The 23,750-nt window shown below is 41.7% G+C and overlaps 1 protein-coding gene across 2 annotated transcripts in view; it reads right to left on the reverse strand.

The window, feature by feature from the left end:
- The window catches only part of LOC122564950 (A disintegrin and metalloproteinase with thrombospondin motifs 3-like), a 267,936-nt gene extending 265,719 nt beyond the window's left edge, over positions 1-2,217 (reverse strand). For both annotated transcript variants that reach the window (XR_015759635.1, XM_043720492.2), the window contains exon 1: positions 1,940-2,217. Coding sequence is in view for 1 of the 2 variants with exons in the window: in XM_043720492.2 (XP_043576427.2) it covers positions 1,940-1,999 (60 nt within the window). In the remaining variant the exon portion in view is untranslated. The remainder of the gene's footprint in view (positions 1-1,939) is intronic.
- Positions 2,218-23,750: the final 21,533 nt, after the last annotated feature.

Raw genomic sequence — 23,750 nt, forward strand, 5'->3', positions numbered from 1 at the left:
AGAGAAGCAACTGGTGGTGATTTAACCTGAGGGCCACCAGACCTCAGGCAAGGGAAAAGGTTAAGAAGGAGAGTCTTTCATGGTATCCTCAAACCAGTTATGGAAATTGAACCCACACTGGGGACATCACACTACTCTGTAAAACCAGCAACCCAGCCAACTGAGCTAAAGCAACTGGGCAAAGGGAATAGTGATGGGACACATGGGGAAACAAAAGATGTTCCTGGAGCAGGTCGGCTCCTGGCTAAAAGCAAAACTAACAGAAAGATCAAAACATTCAAAGGAAATGAAACAAGATAGGTTGGGGGGGGGGGGGGGGGGAAGAGATGAAAGGAGGGTGCACAAAGCTAAATATCTGAAATTGCTAAAGTCAGTGTTGAGTTCACAATGCTATAAAGTGCCTAAGCAAAAGATGTTCCTGAAGTTTACATAAAACAAAGACCTGTGGATGTTGAAGATCGGAAACAAGAACAGAAATTGCTGGAGAAACTCAGCAGGACTAGCAGCATCTAGAAAATAGAACATTACAGCGCAGTACAGGCCCCTTGGCCCTTGACCTGTGGAACCAATCTGAAGCCCATCTAACCTACACTATTCCATTTTCATCCATATGTTCATCCAGTGACCATTTAAATACACTTAAAGTTGGCGAGTCTACTACTGTTGCAGGTAGTGCGTTCCACACCCCTACTACTCTCTGAGTAAAGAAACTACCTCTGACATCTGTCCTATATCTATCACCCCTCAATTTAAAGCTATGTCCCCTCATGCTAGCTATCACCATCTGAGGAAAAACGCTCTCACTGTCCACCCTATCTAACCCTCTGATTACCTTATATGTCTCAATTAAGCCACCTCTCAATCTTCTTCTCTCTAACAAAAATAGCCTCAAGTCCCTCAGACTTTCTTCATAAGACCTTCCCTCCATACCAGGCAACAGCCTAGTAAATCTCCTCTGAACCCTTCCCTAAACTTCCAAATCCTTCCTATAACGCGGTGACCAGAACTGAGCGCAATACTCCAAGTGCGGCCGTACCAGAGTTTTCTACAGCTGCAGCATGACCTCAAAGCTGTGAAGCTCAATCTCTCTACCAATAAAAGCTAACACACCGGTAAGCCTTCTTCACAACCCTATCAACCTGGTTCTGAAGAAGGGTCACTGGACTCGAAATGGTAACTCTCTCCACAGATTCTATCAGACCTGATGAGTTTCTCCAGCAATTTGTTTCGTTCCTGAAAGCTTACACTGAGCTTCACTGGAACAGGGCAGCGGGCCAATGCCAGAGAAGTCAGCATGAGACAAGGTGGAGAGTTAACACGGCAGGTCGTTAGGACGATGGGGTCACCTTTGCAGACTGAAGGGCAGTTTTTTGCAAATCGGTTCCCCAAGCTCCATTTGATCTCCATAAGGCAGACAAGACCACATTGCGAGCAGTGAGTAAAATATACTAATCTGGAGAAACTAAATGTAAACCACTGTTCCACCTGGAAAGAGTGTTTGTAACCACAATGGGGAGAGCAGACATGAAAGGGAAGCTGTTATGTTGCAGGGAAAGGTGTGTGCAGAAAAATATCTGACCTATTTCCAACTATTTTTTATTTCAGATTTTCAGCATTTATAGTTTGTTATGTGATTAACTTATAAACTGGTATCCTAAACACCCCAGAACTTATAAACTGTGATCATAAATAGTCCAGAAGCTTTAAACTGTGACCCTAAATACTCCAGAACTTTAAACTGTTGCTTGACAACCCCTGAGCTATTAACTGTATAACGGAGCACTCAATAGCTTAAGCTGAAATAGCTGCACTGCACAGACCTCTGAATGCAGTCTGCTCAGCGTCCGGAACTTTGAAGTACTCGAACTGTTCAAACTGTCACCGCCTGAACCACTCGGAAACTGCAAATCAAAGCAAGATACGTCTAACTTGCACGTACCGCTGTAGTCAAGTTCACCGCTAATATTCCAAATGCGAACCATAGTGACTGGAGAACCATCACCGCGTCGACAGAGCTCCAATCTTACGACTTTTAAAGACGATCCTCAGTGGGACTGGGTCACTGTGTCGGTCTCTCGGTCTCCCGGCTGCTGTGGAAGGGGCTGGCGTGTTTGAAGGGAGCCCAGGGGTTTGGGGAATGTGTCTGGCTCCCAGGACTTGCAGAGGCGGACTCCTGGCGCTCCAAAGCCCAGGCTCTGCCCTCTGTCCCCGGGTAATAAACTCCAAAACCACCCCCCCCCCCCCCCTCCTCCCCCAGCAAGTCCTTGACGTCAGCACGGAGACTGTAACCACATGCTCACACTGAGCTGCCAACAATAAAAAGGCAGACTTTATTCACAGAGAGAGAGAGGAAGGATGGATGAGGATCGCTACTGGTTGCTTAGCACGTTGCATTTCCAAACACCAGATCCCCACCATAAAACTCTTAAAGTTAACTTTATAACAAAACAGCTGGACAAGTCAGACGGAGAGTTTAAAACAGCTTGGATTCACTTTATTTTCACGACCTCACAAAGCGCCCCATGACCATAGAGTCATAGAGCTGTACAGCGTGGAAACAGACCCTTCGGTCCAACACGTCCATGCCGACCAGATATCCTAAACTAATCTAATCCCTAGTGCTGCCAAATAAACCTGTTAGACTATAACCTGGTGTTGTGTGATTTTTAACTTTGTACACCCCAGTCCAACACCGATATCTCCAAATCTTAATCTAGTCGCATTTGCCAGCATTTGGCCCATATCCTTCTACAACCGTTCCTGTTCATATTCCCATCCAGATGCCTTTTAAATGTTGTAATTGTACCAACCTCCACCACTTCCTCTGGCAGCTCATTCCATACATGCACCACCCTCTGTGTAAAAAAGATGCTCCTTAGGTCCCTTTTACATCTTTCCCCTCTCACCCTTAAACCTATGTCCTCTAGTTCTGGACACCCCCACCCCAGGGAAAAGATCTTGTCTATTCACCCTATCCCATGTCCCTCATGATTTTATAAACCTGTATAAGCTCACTCCTCTGAGAAGTACCTTTTTCCCATGTGGTAAATACTGGTTGTCCACTTGCACACAGCAATGTCCCAGAAACGGAACAAAGAGACCCAAGTCATTTTTCTTTTCAAACTTCTGATGCTACTTGAAAGATGAACACTGGGACATCGGGGAACTCCAAGCCTTCACTAACTCAGCCGTGGGATCTTTTCCCTCCAACTGACCTGGAAAAGGAGGAAGTCAGCACCATCTACAGTGCAGCACTCACTCACTGCAACTAAGCTGTAGGAGCAAATTACTGCAGATCTGTACTGAATACAAAAAACACTGGAAATTATAGATAGTCAGACAGTATCCATGGAGAGAGAGCAAGCTAACGTTTCAAGTCTAGCTGACCCTTTATCAGAGCTGAGCTATCCTTTGATGTGGAACTCGATCTTCAGATTCAGAGAGAAGAATGCCGAAGATAAGAACTGCTTCAATGTTAACTTTCGAAAGGATCTTTAATAAGTATTTCATATGGAGAATAATGCTGGAGGAAGAGAGAAGGGAGGTGAAGATCTAATTAAATAGCTGTTCCAAAGAGTCAGCTCAGCAACAATGGTCAAAATGGCCACTACGATGCTACTACTGTGTCTCTTTGGTATTTATATCATAATATCTGCTGCCATTGCTGTTTTCACTTATTAAAAAAAATCAAAAATGACCATGTATCTGCTCTCAGATCCAGCAATACCTTTTGCACTAATACTTGATATAATGCTGTCAATTTCTATGATTATTCAGCTTTGCCAGGAGTCCACTTGAAAAGTTTCTAATCATTGCAGGTAGAGAGCTTAATAATTAAAATGCACTTGAATAAACTTCATCATTTAGTTTAGTTGCACTTTCACAATGAACTGGAAATATGTTTGCATTTTTTCAACAGTGAATTCATACCTGAATGCTTAAAAAAAGTTTAAAATGAATAATTTCACTGCATAATTATCAGTGTAAAGTTGTAGCGGTTTAATATTATGAATTCCCAAATCTTAATTTAGATTTTGGTACGAGGGCACAATTAGTGTACTCTCCAGAGCCAGTCAGTCAATACAGTTGAACAAACAGTGCAAAAGTAAAAGTTTGAATTATACTCAAGGATTCCATATTTGAGGATTTAGTTATATTCAATAAATTCTTCAAGAATTTCCATAATATTTCACTGTACATGGAAGCTTTATTTCAAGAAGACAATGACTGCAGTATGATATTTTAATGATTAAGTTCAAGCTGGATATCGAGTGACAAATCAGGAACCTATGTCTGCAGCATTCAAACCCTTCTCACATATTGACATACAATTTGTCAAGTTGACCTTTGTCACTTGATGTGCAGTAATGTGTTTCAAATCAAAATAGCCCCCTCTTAACTCAGTATCAAATCCTGAGGACAAAGTAGTTCAGGAAGGCACACACCACCACTTTCTCATGGGCAACTAGAGATCAGCAAAACATGCAAGCCCAGCCATTGACACTTACATCCCCATGAGTGAATTTTTAAAAAGCAGCAATTTACTCTAGTGCTATCAGTTTTTTATCACATGGTTCTAACTAGATTTCTGAGTGACACCTTACCACACCATTGGAGACAATGTAGGATCGAGAACAATCTGACTGGATGTTTCAAAGTGCCATTCCCCTGATCAAAATATTCAGAACATAAAGAAAAAAGAAAGGCTTGCATTTAGATTGAGAATTCCAGAGCTTCTGAACATGCCAAAGCACTTTGGAACAGTGTACAGAGAAACAGCCAGCTTCTGGTGATTGGAAAAGTCCAAAACAAGATGTGACTTATATAAGATTAACACAGAGAGCAGGAGAAACACTTTAAGACAAAGCACTGTTATAGTTAGTAGCTGAAGCAGAGACTATGCCAACATTTAAGAATAGAATGGCTGACAATCTTATGTGTTCAGTGAGTACAATATTGCTTGTACTCTGACTTAATTGGAGCTGCTTGTAAAATGACTGCTGGGCATTGTAAAATAAATGATTGGCAGTGAGTGTGCCTATTGCACAGACCACATGACTACAGCAAATCAGGAAGCATTGCAATATTGCATTGCCATCTAAATGGAGAAGGCGTAATTTAAAAAAAAATACTTATGTAAATAATAAGCACTAAAACAGAAAGAGTCGAACAAAACTTTTATGTAAATCTGCCGTAAAACATAGTGCCTGATAGGATATTACACACTGTGTGGTTGGTATAGATGTGCTGCTGCACTGAGACTAGCTGTGATGGGCTCAGCAGGCTGGAGTTCCAGCACTGGTAAGTGCTTAATGCTCTTGTTAAGCCAAAGGACATTGGTACTGTAAGGAGATCTACCCTCAAATAATTATTAGGTTTCTGATTTTTACCTATACAAACATTTTGATACTACAGCCAAATTGAGATTAGTCTGCTGGTAGTATTGGTTATAACTCCCCCGAGGTGCTGACTTAATGTGAACCTGAGGTTTGTTGTTACGATTTTGAGTGGTGTTATATGTAAATGCATTTTAATTAGACTTTTGAACTGACCTTTCAAATGTCTCTCTCTCTCTCCTCTGCACCATCTCTGCAGCTGTAATACTGTATTCTGTACTTTGTTCTGCTACCCTGATGTTCTTTGTATGGCAGAGCATGCCAAACAATACGTCTCATTGTATCTCGGTATATGTGGCAACAATCAACCAAACAATCCAGGAAGAAAGTGAGGATTGCAGATGCTGGAAATCAGGGTCAAGAGTGTGGTGCTGGAAAAGCACAGCAGGTCAGGCAGCATCCGAGGAGCAGGAGAATCGATGTTTCAGGCATAAGCCCTTCATCAGGAATGTGGCTTGTGGGATAAATTGGAGGGGAGTGGGGTTGTGGGGAGGTAGCTGGGAAAGTGATACGTGGATGAAGGTGAGGGAGAAGGTGATAGGTCAGAGGGGGCAGTGATGGACGGGTCCAGAGAGTGGTGCCAAGTTGGAGGCTTGGGATAATGTGGGGGGAGGGGAAATGAGGAAGCTGTTGAAATCCACATTTGTTCCGGGTAGTTACAGGGTCCCAAGGTGGAATATGAGGCATTCCTCCTCCAGGCGTCAGGTAGTAACAGTTTGGCAGTGGAGGAGGCACATGACCTGCATGTCCTTGACAAGGTGGGAGTGGGAATTGAAGTGTTCAGCCATGGGGTGGTGGGGTTGTTGGGTGCTGGTGTCCCAGAGATGTTCTCTGAAACGATCTGCAAGAAGGCGTCCTGTTTCCCCAATGTAGAGGAGACCACATCGGGTGCAACGGATGCAGTAGATGACATTGGTAGAGGTACAGGCAATCTCTAATAATACTCTGCCTGATAGGCTAAATTAAGTCAAATCCTTGTTACAGAGTTTGAATCAAATTCTTGGTATTGACAGAGGGAAGTAAGAGAGAAGGGGAGAAGGGTAGGACAAGAAAAGGAATAAAAATGAATAACAAAGAAAGAAAAAATAAAAACATCCCCAAGCACTTGACAACCAATGAAGTTTGCTTGTCATTTTAATGTAGGAAAATATGGTGACTAATTTGCACACAGTAAGTTCCCACAAAAAGCAATGAAATAAGAGACTGATTATTATAGGTGTTGGTTGAGGAATACGTTGCGACCAGACCACCAAGAAAAACTCTCTGTTTTCTTCAAATGGTACCATGGAATCCAGCGAGCATTTGGAATTTCTTTCGGGCTCGCTGCCAAATAATTGACCAAAGCATGTAGATGTCTCCTCTCAAATGGAGGCATAAAACACAGACAAAAGACACAAAAGACATGAAATGTGGAGACAGGCAAGATGCAGAGACACAGAGCAAGTGCAGGAGCAAGGCACTGTATTAACTGGGAACATAATCATTCTATGACATTCAGCTGCTGAAAAGTATCTTATTTTGTTAGAAACAAAGGTTCCTCAAGTTATTATAGTGCCAGATGGATACCATAAATCATTAAGCTCCCTGGTAAAGAAGGAAAAACAAATTCCCCTTTTATATTCAGCCGGCCCCTTGGTCACAACAGGTTTAATTTAGAAAGCATTCCTACCTTAAGAATACTTTTTTCCCAGAATAAACAAATTTATGTTTTAAAAGAATAGAATTTTTGCATTAATAGAAAAATTACTTATTATTTAATAAACTTGAAAATTAATAATTACTCAGCATAAATACACAAAGATTATGAATAAGAAGTGAGTCCCCCCAAAAAAGCTAGAAAATATATAGATCAGTCACTCTGGTTCATTTGTGCAGATTAGATAACTAATCTGCACAATTAGATAACTGAACGTTGATGATGAAACAGTTTTAGGATTCTTGGTTTTGTAATGAGTGGATGTAGCTTTGTGTGGTTTCAGTGGACAGCAGACTGCCAGAAGGCTTCTCCTCCACTTCCTGCAGCTCGGCCCTTGAATCCCACCCCTCCAACCACAACAAGGATAGAAACCCCCAACGGGTCCTCACCTTACACCTCACTAATGTTCAGATACAGCACATAACCCTCCGCCATTTCCGCCAACCTACAATCAGACCCAACCACCTGAGACATATTTCCCTCCCCGCTATCTACGTTCCACAGAGACCATTCCCTCCGTGACTCCCTCCTTAGGTCCATACCCCCACCAAGACACCCTGCACTCCCACCACCTTCTCCTGCCACAGTAAAAGGTGTAAAACTGCACCCACACCTTCCCCCTCACCTCCATCCAAGGCCCCAAAGGATCCTTCCACATCCAGCAGAGATTTTCCTACACATCCACCCAGTTCATCTATTGTGTCCGTTGCTCTTGAAGTGATCTCCTCTACAGGGAGACAGGACGCCAACTCATGGAACATTTCAGGGAGCATCTCTAGGATGCATGCACCAAACGACCCCACCACCCTGTGGCCGACCACTTCAACTCTCCCTCCCACTCCACCAAGGGCATGCAAGTTCTGGTCCTCCTCCACCACCAAATCCAAGCCACCTGACAACTGGAGGAAGAAGGCCTCATCTTCCACCTTGGTTCCCTTCAACCTCACAGTATCAACATCAACTTCACTAGTTTCCAAATCTCCCCTCCCTTTACCTCATCCCAGATTCAGCTCCAACTCAGCACGACTTTCTTGACCTGTCCTACCTGTCCGTCTTCTTCCCACCTATCTGCTTCACCCTCCCCACTGACTTATCACAACCAACACCCCACCCGCATCCACCTATCGCCTTCCCAGCTATCTCCCCCCCCAGCCCAACACTTCTATTTATCTCTCTGCTCCCATCTCCCCCTCCCCCATACTCCTGATGAAGGGCTTATGCCCGAAATGTCGACTCTCCTGCTCCTCGGATGCTGCCTGATCTGCTGTGCTTTTCCACAACCACACTCTGCGACATTATTATATGGATCTCACACAGGACTTTGTCTGACAGCACCAAATTTCATCTGTAGTGTTTTATTTGTATGTAGCTGTCCTCTTTAAAAAAAAGACACATATTGGATTAAAAGGTTTTAAAAATCTATAGTACGTTGGGGATCTGACCTGTTGTCATGAGTTTAGAATAGCACATGTCTTTTCCTATGCCTGCAGAACAAAGGAATTTAATTAAAATATAATTGGAAACAACTTTTTTTTTTAAGGGTTTTTGCATGGGAGTACAAAGTAGAGTCGTACAATCTGACAATGAGGAGGGAGAGAAAAGTAAGAAGAGGGATATCTATTGAAAACTCAGACCTGCAAAGGAATTTCAGTTAAACAATCTCTAATGCATTTGTAGTGCAGGAAACATGAGTCAATTGGGGGAAAAAAAGTTTAATAGAAATCCTTGTTGAAACTAGCAGTCAAACAATATTAATTCCGTGTTATAATTTAAACTATTTTTCCCTTCCTTGACTTCTATTGTGAATCAGACTGCAGTAAAGCAGATTGGCATTTGATCTGACAAAAACCATATTAATTTCAGTAGCATATACCTTTCTTTCCAATCCCTGCTGCAATTGGAATGCTTGCTTTAATTTTATTCCATTGCAGAGATACTAAAGGTACATAAACAGAAAAAACAAAATGCCGTAAACCTAAGATAAAATTAAGATATGTGAGAAATTTACAGTGGCACAGGAAGCTCCTCAATGAGTAATTCTTCATTGAATTGGGGTGTTACAGACCTGTGACCATGTTTCTCCTCCATAGCAGGGACTAAGTAGGAATTCAATGTAAAATGTTCATGAGGTTGACCATGCTGGCTATTTAAATAACAGGGGTGAGCACAAGATGTTACTAGTCGGAAGTGGGTATTGCAGATGCTGGAGATCAGAGTCAAGATCAGAGTGGTGCTGGAGAAGCACAGCAGATCAGGCAGCATCCGAGGAGCAGGAAAAATCGACATTTTGCACAAAAGCCCTTCATCAGAAAACCTGATGGATTCCTGATGAAGGGCTTTTGCCAAAAACGTTGATATTTCCTGCTCCTCGGATGCTGCCTGACTTGCTGTGCTTCTCCAGCACCACTCTAATCTTGACAAAGTGTCAGTAGCTGTGCTGTTATGGGGAAGTAATGGTGCTGGACAACTGATGAGGTCCAGTACAGTCTTGAGATGGAGTGCAGTAATAGAAGAGGCAATCTTTTCCAGGAAAGAAATAGCTTATGTAAAGAAATAGCCACTGTAAATTTCTCACATATCTTAATTTTATCTTAGGTTTACGGCATTTTGTTTTTTCTGTTTATGTACCTTTAGTATCTCTGCAATGGAATAAAATTAAAGCAAGCATTCCAATTGCAGCAGGGATTGGAAAGAAAGATATATGCTACTGAAATAGCTTAACTGTTGTGGTGGCAATTCGATAGCGCCACTCTATTGCTGGAGTTGATTTTCTACAATAATGCTAATGTCACTGTGGTTATATAGATGCATTGGTAGAGATAGTACAATAGATACTGCATGTATGGACTTGCTGTGACTCATGTGCTGCTTGAAGTGCTTGATTGTGTGAAAGAGATTTGGTCTTGTCAACAATCACCACCATCCAGAAGGACAAGGGCAGAAAATACACCATCGCTTGCAAGTTCCCCTCCAAGCCACTCACCATCCTGACTTGGAAATATAAAACTCATTTCAGTGTTGTTCGGTCAAAATCCTGGAACTCTCTCCATCATTTGGGTCTACCTACACTAGACTGCAGTATTTCAAAAGGGTAGCTCATCATTATGTTCTCAAGGGCAACTAGGGAAATAAATTCTGGCCCAGTCAGTGATGCCCACATCTCATGAGTGATTTTTTTTTAAAAAAATACGGCTCTCTCCAATGATTGATTTACATAATAGCTAACATCTCAGTTAAGTTTTCATTCACTTCCAGTTATTTTGAAAGATATTTAATCAACCAAAATAAGGTTTTAAGAGATAAATATTAAGAAGGGACAATAAATTATATATGTGTCATTCAACTGACAAATCATCAATAAGCAGCTAAGGAGAAAGTACTTTACCCAGAGAATGGTTAGATTGTGCAATTCGCTGCCACAAGGCAGTAGTTGAGGGTAGATACATTCAAGGGGAAGTTGATTGTGAGAACAATGCCAATGCACCATCTATAATATTCCAAAAAAAAATTTTTTTTGACTTGGGAAAGAGAGAAAAATGATGCATGCCACTCCACCATTTAAGAAAGGTGAGAGCAGTAAGCCTAACATCAGTCATCAGGAAATTCCTAGTGTCTATAACCAATGATAGAGTAAAGATATACCTTGTAAACTTGCAGTTTATTGGAGATAAACAGCTCAAATTTCTAAATAATCAGCAGTATCTGATTAATGTGTCTTTTTTTAGGACATAACTAAAGTGGTAAAGAGGGGAGTATCTACGGTGGTTATTTATATGGATTTTCAGAAGGCATTTGTAAAACCCCTCATCCGATGAAATTGCTAATGTTGAAGTTTATGTTTTCAAAGTATTAAAGGGAACAGATAGGGTACATTGGAAGAAGCTGTCTTTTCTTAATATTAAGTCTAGGACTAGGGATAAATCAAGAAATTAGAACCAGACATTTCAAAAGTGATATAAGGAATGCCTCTTCACAGAAAGGGTGATAAGATTATGAAATTTTCTGCACAAATAGCAGTTGATACTGGATCAATTGTTATCTTTAAAATTGAGATTGTTACATGCTGGAGACAAAGTTATCTAAGAATACAGGGAAAGCAGAACAGGCTTGAGCTGTTAGTTAAATGGCTTGCTCCTGTTCCTGTGTTCCCATGGACTTATACATCATGCAGTATCTCAGCTTACACTATAACACAAGCACAGACCACCTAATGTCTGGCTAAAGCAGTGATAACCCAGAAATCAATTACGCAATTTCACTTTTTGTTTTACAAAAGTTTACACTGTTCTCATGCAAGTTATGCTTGCTTCAATCAATGTTAAGACTGATGTCACCATATCTTTGGATAGAGCTGATCAAAGACATTTAGAGGATGTCAAACAAATCCAGCAATCTGTCCTCTAACATATTGCTAGAATTACCATGGCGACGACTCCGGCAGAAAGTGAAAGTGAGGTCGTGTAGCACAAAACTTCCATCCCCTCTCATGTTTCATCATCCATCCCGCAGCATCTGCCCCTCCACCAATGCATCTGGTGTCATCTTTTGAGGCTATCTGTGGTCTCCAGCAGTGAAAGTTATCACCCCCACACTAGCCAACCAGCAGTGATAGTACCATGTAGAAGAATAGTCCAGGACAAAGCCCACAGAATTTAGGCAGCAAAGCCTTTGATGAGGGCGAATGGTTAATTTTTTTGGTGCAACATGTCAATGTTTGGTTTACAAATTTGGCTCAGAATGATTCTTTTGTGGCAGCTTTTGCATTAGCATTATGTCCGGGGCATGCTGTGATGATTAGTAACAGAAGAATTACAAGGCATTGAGCTGTGGGTGAATGGGAAATTGAGTTTTCATTCATTAAGGCTGCAGTCAAATGAGTCAATTACAGACTGCTCAACCAGTAAGGTACTGCATTTCTTTTCTTGTCTCTTCTTTTTCCTTCCCTCACTCTTCTTCATCTCTTTGTTCTTTCTTCTCAGTTGGTCACTACAGAGCAAGGTCTGTGCCTTTGTGAGAAAATCCATTTTTTTGTTTCCCTTTGTGCTGTGTAGGTCTGTTGAGATTATAACATTTAAGCACAAGGTGTTCCAATGCCTGAAACATGTATTCCTGCCTTATAAAGGAGGAGGGAATCCCTTTGAAGAGTTTTAATAGGTTGTCCAGAACAGTTCAAGAGTTAACATCAATTTTATTAAGTGAGAGAAAATCAGGGAAGGTGATTAAACCATGGTGGTTAAAGCAGTCAAAGTGGAAAATTGCTATTTTGGGCAACTAGCGCTTCAGAAGCAAGGAACGAGGTCCTAGGCAGCAAAGGTGCTAGTATTAGTAATCTCCAGGCTCAGAAGAGGCTCAGAGGAGCTAAGAATGTGGTGAAATGTCTCTGACTTTATGGTGTTGAGAATTAGGGCTCAGAAGAAGCCCTGGGAGCTGCTGATAGTTCAGTCTAGCTTTAAGTGGTGTTAACAGAAGCCTACATGCAGTATTTCCTTGGTGCAACTGAGGGCTATTGGAACATGGAGAAACCCAGGGGCATGAAAGTTTAGTGAAGCTGGCAGTCTGCAAATGATCTGGAAATATGTCTGTGAGAAATTGCCTTGGAAATTCTGTGCAAAACTGTGCCAGGAGAAGAGATTGAATTATATAAGGACATGAGCAGTTGTTGAGGTTTTCATTGATAAAGTGGCTTGTGAGGGAATTCCAAAGGTAGATCTTCAAAAGTGACAAATTAGAATCCCTTGTAAAAGAGGCAATGTTTTTGACATTTGCTGATTAGTGTGTCATCATTGACTGGTGGGTCGCTGAGAAAGCAACTGAATCTACTATAACTGCCATTGCTAATTAATGTGCTCTGTGTGGTGTTCGACCACAGTTAGCTCATATTTATCTTATGTTAATTCTGGATGTTAGATTATAGGTTGTACATATGTACAATATAGTGGATTGTTTTACTGTTCAAACTATACAGTAATATTTAGGTTTTTTTTCAAACCAATGGAATCTGATGGGCTTATTCTCTTAGTAAGTACCTGGATCTTAAACTTTGTTGATTAATGAAAAAATGGTTTCTGATCCCTGGTGTAATTAGGGATTGGCATCAAATGTTGGCCTTGCTAGTGATGCCCACACCCTACAGAAGAACTTTCAACACTAAGCTGTTGAATCTTTCTTTGGTCATTTTTTTCCCATGATCCTTTTGCAGATATTAATTTGCTCAATCACATCTTCACTCTCATCTTCAATGTCCTTGGCTTCAGTAAAAATCCAATTGCCTCAAATTTATCCTTCCTCTGATGCAACCTACTTATTCCCTTAATGGTAAGGTCCTGGGGAGTGTTGCCGAACAAAGAAACCTTGGACTGTAGGTTCATAGTTCCTTTTCAGTGGAGTCACAGGTAGGAAGGAAGAAGGCATTTAATATGCCTGCCTTTATTCACCAGTGCATTGAGTATAGGATTCTGGAGGTCATGTTGCAGAACATTAGTTAGGCCACTTTCAGTTCTGGTCTCCCTCCTATTAGAAAGATGTTGTTGAACTTGAAAGGGTTCAAAAAAGATTTCCAAGGATGTTGCCAGGTTTAGATGGTTTGAGGTACTGGGAGAGGCTGAATAGGCTGGGCCTGTTTTCCCTGGAGCATCAGGGGCTAAGGGGTGACCTAATAGAACTTTATAAAATCATGAGGGGCATAGATAGTGTAAATAGACACGGTCTTTCCCCTGGGGCATAGAGGGCATACGTTTAAGGTGAGAGGGGAAAAATTTAAAAGAGTTATAAGGGACGACGTTTTCATGCAGAGGGTGATACGTGTATGGAATGCCAGAGGAAGTGGCGGAGGCTGGTACAATTACAACATTTTAAAGGCATCCGGATAGGTATCTGACTAGGAAACATTTAGAGGGATATGGGCCTAATGCTGGCAAATGGGACTAGACTAATTGAGGATATCTGGTCATTATGGACATGTTGGACCAAAGGGTTTGTTGCTGTACTGTACATTTCTATGACTATGACTTCACTCCTTATAGCTCAATGGAAGCATACTTGAATATTTAGAGCTGGTGTTAATTCGCTCATTGCATCCCCCAGTCAATAATTTAAGGCATTCTCTGACTGCATTCTATTCCTGACATAAGTAGGTTATTTTTACATTCCTCTCATTTCCCAAAACTGCCCAAACTCAATCAGAAGCAACTTAATGTTCCCTAATAAATGGCCAAGAATGACCATTGATAGTTCTACCACATATATAGGAAGATATGACAAAATGTCTTTGTCATTCTCATACATAAAGTACCCTGGTTAGATTTTGAATCTAACCCCCCCACCCCACCCGCCCTTTCCACTTCTCAGATCCCCATAATAAAACCTTTCCTGAATCTTTAAGACTCTTATCTCACCACATAAAGTGTCTCAACTCCCAACCTTACCCAGCTTTATTGTCATTCTGCCGTAATAAATGGTTTTAAAAAATTTTGCCATTGTTTTTATGTGTACCCTTGGCCTACCTCTAACAATCCCCAAGCTAAGTAATAGAAAGTGAAGACTGCAGATGCTGGAGATCAGTTTCGAAGAGTGTGGTGCTGGAAAAGCACAGCAGGTCAGACAACATCCGAGGAGCAGAAGAATCAACGTTTCGGGCATAAGCCCTTCATCAGGAATCTCCACGCCAACTCTTGGAAGCAAAACATTCAACCACAATGCATCAATTTTTGAAACAATCTTCATATAACCTCCTTGTTATATTCATCTTTGTTTTTAGAACGCTCCCTGTGACCTTTGTTCTTGATTGAGCTTCTACCGTCACCAGTTCTTTTTTTCTCTCCCGCCTTCCTACTTAGTTGGCAATCTTTGTAACTATACTGCAACTATATTGTAAAGCTCTGATATATCCCTTTGTGTCTACTGTTATTGTTGAGGTAACCTGACTTATCTAAATTTATCTGGACCGCCTCTAAACATTTTAATCCAAGGGTGTTTTCTGTATTCAATGATTTTAAAATATTCATTCATGGGATGTGGGCTAAGTCTTTTCAGAGTCAACCACAATGCTATGGATCTGGAATCCAGTTAAGTATTACAAATGTTCTTTATTCGTGAACCAAATATATTTCAACACCAATCAACCGTGGTCTTCATTAGACTTATCATTCCAGATTTTTTTAAAATTCAACTTCCAACATTTGTGATGATTGGATTCAAACCCAGTCATAGAGTTACCTGGGTCCTAATCAAGGCACAATAGCATAATGTCATTACCTCTCCATATTTGTTGTCAGAGTCAATATCATTAACATAATACAGACATTACCAATACCACTATCCAGGGTCCTGAACAATATCCCTCAATTTAGACATCATGGCTGTCCTTATACTGTTTTTATTCATGAATAGAATGTGGGGCATCACTGGCTAAGTCTCCATTTTTACCCAACCTTACTGCCCAGAGTTAAGAATCAACCTGTGGGTTGCTATGGATCTGGAGTCACATATAGTCCAGACTAGCAGATTGCCTTTCCTTAAAAATATTAATGAACCAGATGAGTTTATTCCCAAGAACTGGAAAAGGTGTCTTGGTCATCATTAGACTCTTGATTCCAGATCATTTCTATTGAATTCAAATTCCACCAAATCAGGATTCAAACTGGGTTCCCAGAACATTGCCTGGGTCTCTGGATTCATAGGTCAGTTATAATACCACTGGGTCATCATATCAGTAACTCTTCAAACACAGAAATTAACTCAGAGAAAGAGGATTAATCTGAGAACAGCAACTGCATGGTCTTAATTCCTTTTAGTAAAATTAAGTGCATATAGCAATGCAAGTTACTGGTCGTGTTTTCAGATTATATGGTTTACCAAATCATCTAACATTTTCATTGACTATTTTCTCACATATTGTCTACCTATTTTCCAAAGTCTAGATTAGAGTGATGCTGGAAAAGCACAGCAGTTCAGACAGCATCCGAGGACTAGTAAAATCGACATTTCGGGCAAAAGCCCTTCATCAGGAATACAGGCAGACTGCCAGAAGGGTGGAGAGATAAGTGGGAGGAGGGTCGGGGTGGGGAGAAAGTTTCCAAACTCCACTGTTGTCTGTCTTTGTTTCTATTATTGCGTTCATTATTGTTATGATCACGTGTGGGGATTTTATTAGCTTGGATGGAGGATTGGCTAACCAACAGAAGCAAGAGAATCAGGATAAATGGGTCTTTTTCTTGTCGGCAAGTTGTAAGTCATGAGGTGCCACATTTCCTCAGGTCCCAACTATTTACAATCTGGTTTAACGACCTGGAAGCAGAAAATATTGTAGCCAAATTTGCAGATGACACTAAAGCAGGTTGTAAAGTAATTTGCAATAAAAAAATTAAAAATTGACAAATGGATATGGATAGATTTGATGAATGGATCAAAATTTGTTTGATAGATTTCGACATCCATAAGTGTGAAGTTATCCATTTTGGGTTGGAAGAATTGAAAGGCAATTTATTAGCAAAATGGAGACAAAATTCAGTACGTCTCTGTTGGAGAAATTACCCAATTGAACAGATACCACACAAGTATGGATCAGGTGAAATTGACAAGCTGTTTATTACAAGCGATATTGCTGAAAGAAATATTGACTAGGCTGACACAGAACTGACCGTCTGTACAGGTAGACCAAGGGTTCTCTTCCTTGAGCAGTGGGCCCAGGTAGTTTTATAGGGGTACAGTAATGTGGTGTGAATTAGAGTACAATCAAGAGTAAAACACAATCAATGGGAGGACCATCAGCCATCCAGTAGCAGCAATCAGTCAGTGATTGAGTTAGGAGATTGTGATCCTCTGTGAGAGTAGGTGTTAATGTTTCTTATCCTGGCATCGATGGGTTTCCATTGTGGTTAGTCCGCAAGCAAGGTACCTTGGTGCCTTTCAGTCTGAGCAACCCTTTGTCCAGTATGTGTGTGGAGGGAGGCTATCCTTCGGGCTTCAGGAGCGGTTGTGCTTACAGAGGGCTAGGAAGTCTATTGTTGGGCTGTCTTGGGAAGTGTATTGAGAACCTCTCTCCCCTTCCTGGACCTCTCCAACTTCATCAACGGTGACTGACTCAACACTGACATTTTCTACAAATACACTGACTCCCACAGCTACCTGAATTATACCTCCTTCTACCGTGATTCCTGCAAAAGTGCTATCCCTATTCCCTATTCCTCTGCTTCCACCGCATCTGCTCCCAGAAGGACCAGTTCCACCACAGAACACACCAGATGGCCTCCTTCTTTAACGATTACAATTTCCCCTCCCAAGTGGTTGAAGATGCCCTCCAACGTATCTCATCCACATCCCGCACTTCCACCCTCGACCCCACCTCTCCAACCTCAACAAGGACAGAATCATCTTGGTCTTCACCTTCCATCCCACCAACCTCAGTATATATTGCATCATATGCTGACATTACGCCACTTACAAACAGACCCCACAACTAGAGATATATTCCGTGCCCCACCCCATCCACTTTCTGTAAAGACCGTTCCCTCCGCAACTACGTCAGGCTCACGCCCCCTAATAACCCACCCTCCCCTCCCAATACCTTCCCCTGCCACCGCAGGAATTGCAAAACCTGCACCCATACCTCCTCCCTCACCTCTGTCCAAGGCCCCAAAGGAGCCTTCCATCAAAGCTTCACCTGCACTTCTACAAATGTCATTTACTGAATCTGTTGCTCCCAATGCTGTCTCCTCTCCCAGAACACTTCAGAGCACATCGCTGGGATACCCACACCAATCAACCCCACCGCCCCATGGCCTAACATTTCAATTCTCCCTCTCACTCCACCAAGTACATGCAGATCCTGGGCCTCCTCCAACACCACTCCCTCACCACCTGACACCTGGAGGAAGAATGCCTCATCTTCCGCCTCAGAACCCTTCAACCCCAGGGCATCAATGTGGACTTCACCAGTTTCCTCATTTCCCCTCCCCCCACCTTACCCCAGTTCCAACCTTCTAACTCAGCACTGTTCTCATGACCTGTCCCACCTGTCAATCTTCCTTCCTACCTATCTGCTCCCCCTCCTCTCTGATCTATCACCTTTACCCCACCTCCATCCATCTTTTGCACTCTCAGCTACATTCCCCCCAGCACAACCTCCCTCCCATTTACCCCTCTACCTCCAATGCTCCCAGCCTCATTCCTGATGAAGGGCTTTTGCCTGAAATGTCGGTTTTCCTACTCCACAGATGCTGCCTGACCTGCTAGGCTTTTTCAGCACTACTCTAATGTCCAGCATCTGCAGTACCCACTTTCGCTTCAGGAAGTGTATTTCCCAATCTAGGAGTGGCTTGGGGCATCTCCTGTTTGCTGCCTAGTGTCTTAGTTAGCCTGTTTGGTCAAGGCTGAGGCACTCTGGGTAGTTTCTGTTGTGGCTTAGGCAGACATGGTTCCTTATGTTCTTTGTGGCCATGCTGTTGGTGGACAGGGAAGCAGATTTTCACCCGCAATTCCCAATTTCTTTTGGTTTTAAATGAGTGATTAGAAGAGGCCAACGTAGCCACAGTCACAGAGGTTGTCAGGTGGGGTGGTTCGGAATCAGAGGGATAGTCATTGGAGTCCGAATCCAAAGCAGTAGAGTGCGGCCCAGGGGCAGGGATATTCTGCCAGTGCACCTGGACCAGTTGAGTGGTCAGGGGGTAGATGGTAGTAGCATCGAACACAGGTGCAAATGGCACATTCTGATGGCCATGATCAACGCTGCAATCACGGCAATGACAGCAATGAAGGCGATCAATCCCTGCAGCAGGGCGTGCCTCATGAACCCAGCCAGGAAGTTGCCAAGCTCCACAGATCCCAGTGTGATCCTGTCCATGTAGGGCAGCCGCAGCTGGTCGGATATGCTGGACCAGGTCAGTGATGCTGTCACTGGGGTCAGGAATGTATGTACAGCAGCCACGCCAATGAGGGCGCAAGTGCCCCTCCCCCCCTTTCTTGGCCAGCAGGTAGTCAAGGGCCATTCAGTTTTTTCAGGCCTCAGCACAGATGGCAACAGCCTCCACATTCAACTGGGCGAAAGTCTTGGCTGTGGCATTGGCTACCTCCTCTAAAACGGTGGTGAGCTGCTGGGCTTCTGTGTTTAGTCACCAGGCTTCATAATGGGATACAAAGCTGGAGAGGATTGTGTCAAGGGCGGTGAGAGCTCATTTGCTGCAATTTATGGGCTTTATGAAGGCGGAGGACTGGGAATGGTAGACAAGTGCCACCATGTACACAACATAGCAGCTTCCAGACCAGGACAATGGTAGCCAAGGGTAGAGCTTGTGGCCACAGGTGAAATATGTGCCATTACAGGTCCGCAAATGGTGGGTCTGGGTTCCTGCCCAGAAGGTGATAAACGTGGTCAAGACTGAGGCACTCTGGGTAGTTTCTGTTGTGGCTTAGGCAGACATGTTTCCTTATGTTCTTTGTGGCTATGCTGTGGGTGGACAGGGAAGCTGATTTTCTCCTGCAGTCTCATTACAGAGGGATTTGAGTGCCCTTTTCCTGGTCCACATCACCTGAGAGGCCATGAGTTTTATTACTGAGGTGACCCAATTCCTCTAGGACTTAAGAGTTAGTTTAGTCAGCCCAACCCTGTATTGGAGCCAACAAAAATGGGAATGAGGTCTGTTGGGCTACCTACACCCTGTTCATGTTCCAGCGAAAATTCCAAGAAATGGATACAATAGCCCCAGAAACAGGTCCTACCTGCTATTTATAAAAGGCTGCCAAGTTGTCCTGATGTAGTGGACATCTTTGCCTCAATATTTGTTTAATTTATTAACGATTTCATTTCATTCTTTTCTATTATGGCTTCAGCTGCCTCTGGTCCATGTTTACCTTCATTATTCTCTTCATATTTGAATACTTTATTGTATGTCTCTAACTTGCCTCCTGTCTCATTTGCCTTCCTCTCTAATTCTTTGTTCTAACTTTTCATTTTCTCTATTCCTCAGGCAACATTGCAAGTCTCATTCTTTGATTAATGTTATCTTTAACTGCTCCCGACAGACTTTATTAGATTACTTTTGTCCGGGAGCAGAAATTCCTCAGCATCTCTGTCTTAAATGAGAGACTTCCTATTTTGAAACAGAGCCCCATAATTATGGTTTAGACTGTTCATTTTAATTCTGGTTATAGGATTCTTTCATATTATGATCAATCTTCTCAATCATCTCCTTACTGCAAGGCTGTTTATTAATCCTTTCTCTTCAAAGAACAGTTGATCCAAAATAACCTATTCCCAAAATGGTTCATCAGTGTATGTTCCATGTGTTCATTAGCATGTGTTCCATGAACCAATCCTCCACAATATCACTGTAAATCTGTTCTGGACAGTCTAAATGCAGGTTGAAGTCCTTCATGATTATTGCATTACATATTTAACTTTAGGTCTAACTTTCTGATGTATACTCTGCCCTGTATTGGAATTACAATTAGAGGGTCTGTCAACAACACACCAATATTTTCTTGTTATTTCTTAATTTGTCTCAAACTGATTCTATCTCTTGATTTTCTAAGCCAAGATCCTTCTCTCTACTGTCTTTAGTCTGTCTACATCCTTTCCTATCAGGGCTGTCCCTTCCCTTTCTCATTTTGCATATTTTTTCTAACAGCTATGTGCAGGAATATTTAGTTCCCATTCTTGATTATTTTATAACCATTACCTATAATAGCTATTGGATAAAATCTATTAATTTCAAGTTTTGCTACTAATTAATTATGTTGGTATGAATGCTTCATGAATCCTAATGTATTGCTTTGTAGCTTTGACTTATTTCTAATTTTTCCTGATGACACCTTTGTTACTGCTGCTCTGCTAACTTTGTTACTCTCACTGTCCATTCCTGACCCAATCTGCTCATATTTACCAAAGATGTTACACTGATCCATTGTTTTGAAAATTCCTTTCCTCAGGCAACTGTCTGTCTGGAGTTTGCACATTTTCCCCTTGTCTGTGTGGGTTTCCTCCAGCTGCTCTGGTTTCAAAGATGTGCAGATTAGATGGATTGGCCCTGGGAAATGCAGGATTACAGGGATAGGGTAGGGAGGTGAGTCTGGTTGGGTTGCCCTTGGTGGTCAGTGTGGACACAATGGACAAAATGGTCTGCTTGCACACATAGGGTTTCTATGTGTGCAAGAAATTGTTATAGAAGATTAAATGGACTAACTGGAAGCCCATATAAAATGGATTTTAGATGATGCCCGAGTTTGATTGACACTCCCCTCAAATTCTTCCTAACACTAATTAAATGAAAGGTTTACAAAGTTAAAAATCACACAACACCAGGTTATAGTCCAACAGGTTTAATTGGAAGCACACTAGCTTTCAGAGTGACGCTCCTTCATCAGGTGATTGTGGAGGGCTCGATCGTAACACAGAATATATAGCAAAAATTTGCAGTGTGATGTAACTGAAATTATACATTGAAGAATTGAATTCCTGAGGCTGAGATACCTGCTACATTATTTCAAATCATTTTTCTTTAATAAACCTAGTCACACCCCACTGCCAAATACAGTCCTACTATCTTAACATGTAAGAGTCATTTTATATGTGCATGATAATATGATTTTCATTTGTTATAGTTGAAGAAGTGCCCGAGTTTGTTATACATTGAAGAAGTGAAAGGTTAACTGTATTATTTTAAACACCATAAATGTTTACATCATAACAGAACCTATTGACAAACTTCTCTCAGGTTACAGGTTTTGCAATCTCACATGCACCAGAGCTAGAAATCCATTAGACAATATCAGAAAGATACTGGATAGGAAATGCTGTTGTACATTACCATTTTAAAATGAACTTCAATTGCGCAAATCTACCTCCAAAAACATGTGGCATATGCAATGGATACAGTACAATGCCATGAACCATTTTATTGCACTTGAGAAATAAACAAGCATCCACAGGCTAGAATATACCCATCTAAAGTATGATAATACAACAAAGGAACACAAGCAAGGAAGCAAATCCTTCAAACTATAACAAATGAAGATCATATTATCATGCACATATAAAATGACTCTTACATGCTAAGATAGTAGGACTGTATTTGACAGTGGGGCGTGACTAGGTTTATTAAAGAAAAAGGATTTGAAATAATGTAGCAGGTATCTCAGCCTCAGGAATTCAAAAGAACAATGAAGTGTTGTTTTTTACAATGAAGTTGTTATTGTTATATGGAAATTGCAGCAATATATTTTCATTTATCATCACACAAATAGACATGGTATGATTTTAGGGTTGGTGCTTGAAGGAGAAACACTTGCCAAGTCAGGAGAACTCTGTGACCTTTGAACGGAATCTTTTACATTCATGGTCTTTGCTTCTCTGGCTCCTTAATGGGGTCACAATTATAAACCTGTTCGCAGGTCGAGGGGATCTGGAACGTTTCACAATTAGCTTCAAGTTATCATAACAAGATGCAACTTGATAAGATGAACCTAACTGTGGTGGTAGCAGGAAACAACCCAGTTCTTGATACAATGCTACAGTTCACTTGAAAATATTGCACAACAAAAAAATCATGGGGTTACATTTGGGCATCATTTGAAACTAATATTGACCTATACTGATTTTAAAATTTCCACAACTAATCCACCCGACAGCTAACACATTGAGTTCTTTTCACACATTACCCGTGCAAGTGTTTTGTAATGCATGATTTAAGTTTAAAGTACTTAGACCTCAGTCCTAATGTGAAGCAGGTTTCTACATTGAAAAATTCACCGAGTGTGTTAAGTCAGGTCACTTTACACAGAACAAGCTCACACTCCTCCTAGTGTTGCTAACTAGTCAATTATCCATATTTCTGAGAGACAAAAAGTGATGCTCACAAAGTAATGACTTAAGAAAAGGTTAAATTGCAAAAAGGGAAAATATAAATGCTATGATTGGTTGTTAAGCAAAGATAACCTTTTGACTGAATATGCTATTTGCAAAACAATAAATATTCTTCAGGAAAACAGAGACACACAATTTTATCACAGCATATCAACTTGCACAGTATTGGGTGGACATTTTTTATTTTCAGTTGGTGTTTGGTCGAGTGAGATTCCGGTCCACTAAGGTATGAAACGACTGTTCCAAATCAATCTTCTGCTTGTCACCTCAATAATTACACACTCAGGCTCCTAGTATCTTTCTCTGAGAATCACGTGGTTGTAAAAGCAGAAGTGCTTACCACTGCCAAGACCTTCCAGGTTTCATGTGTCTGGCACTACATCTAGAGTCCAATATGTGACCTCTGAAGTGGCAAGGCAAGAACCACCCCTCACACTGTGGGGCTTGACTATTAAAACTAAACACAGAGCCAAGATGAAAGGAACGGTCATTCTTTACTTTGCATTCAGAGGCCTAGAGGTGTAGTCAATAGGCTGGGTGAAGAGCAGGGTAGTATTTTCACCAGCCGATACAGAATATTACGAAATCAAAGCAAGTCAGTCTGGTTACAGATTGCAGACCGGTTGGTGCTGTGCCCCAAATGAAGCAGAAAGAAGGTCAATGATCTTCTGTGCTCCTCAAGGATATGTTTGACCATGTTCTCTCGTCTACCTCACACGCACAGAGTCACACTCAGTCTAACACTCCACACTAAAGCTGATGGAATACATCTCATTATTGCATGCATCATGTCCACTCAATA

Source organism: Chiloscyllium plagiosum, unplaced genomic scaffold, assembly GCF_037043375.1.
Source record: "Chiloscyllium plagiosum isolate Xiang-an unplaced genomic scaffold, Cpla_swu_hap1 HiC_scaffold_2, whole genome shotgun sequence".
Lineage (NCBI taxonomy): Eukaryota > Metazoa > Chordata > Chondrichthyes > Orectolobiformes > Hemiscylliidae > Chiloscyllium > Chiloscyllium plagiosum.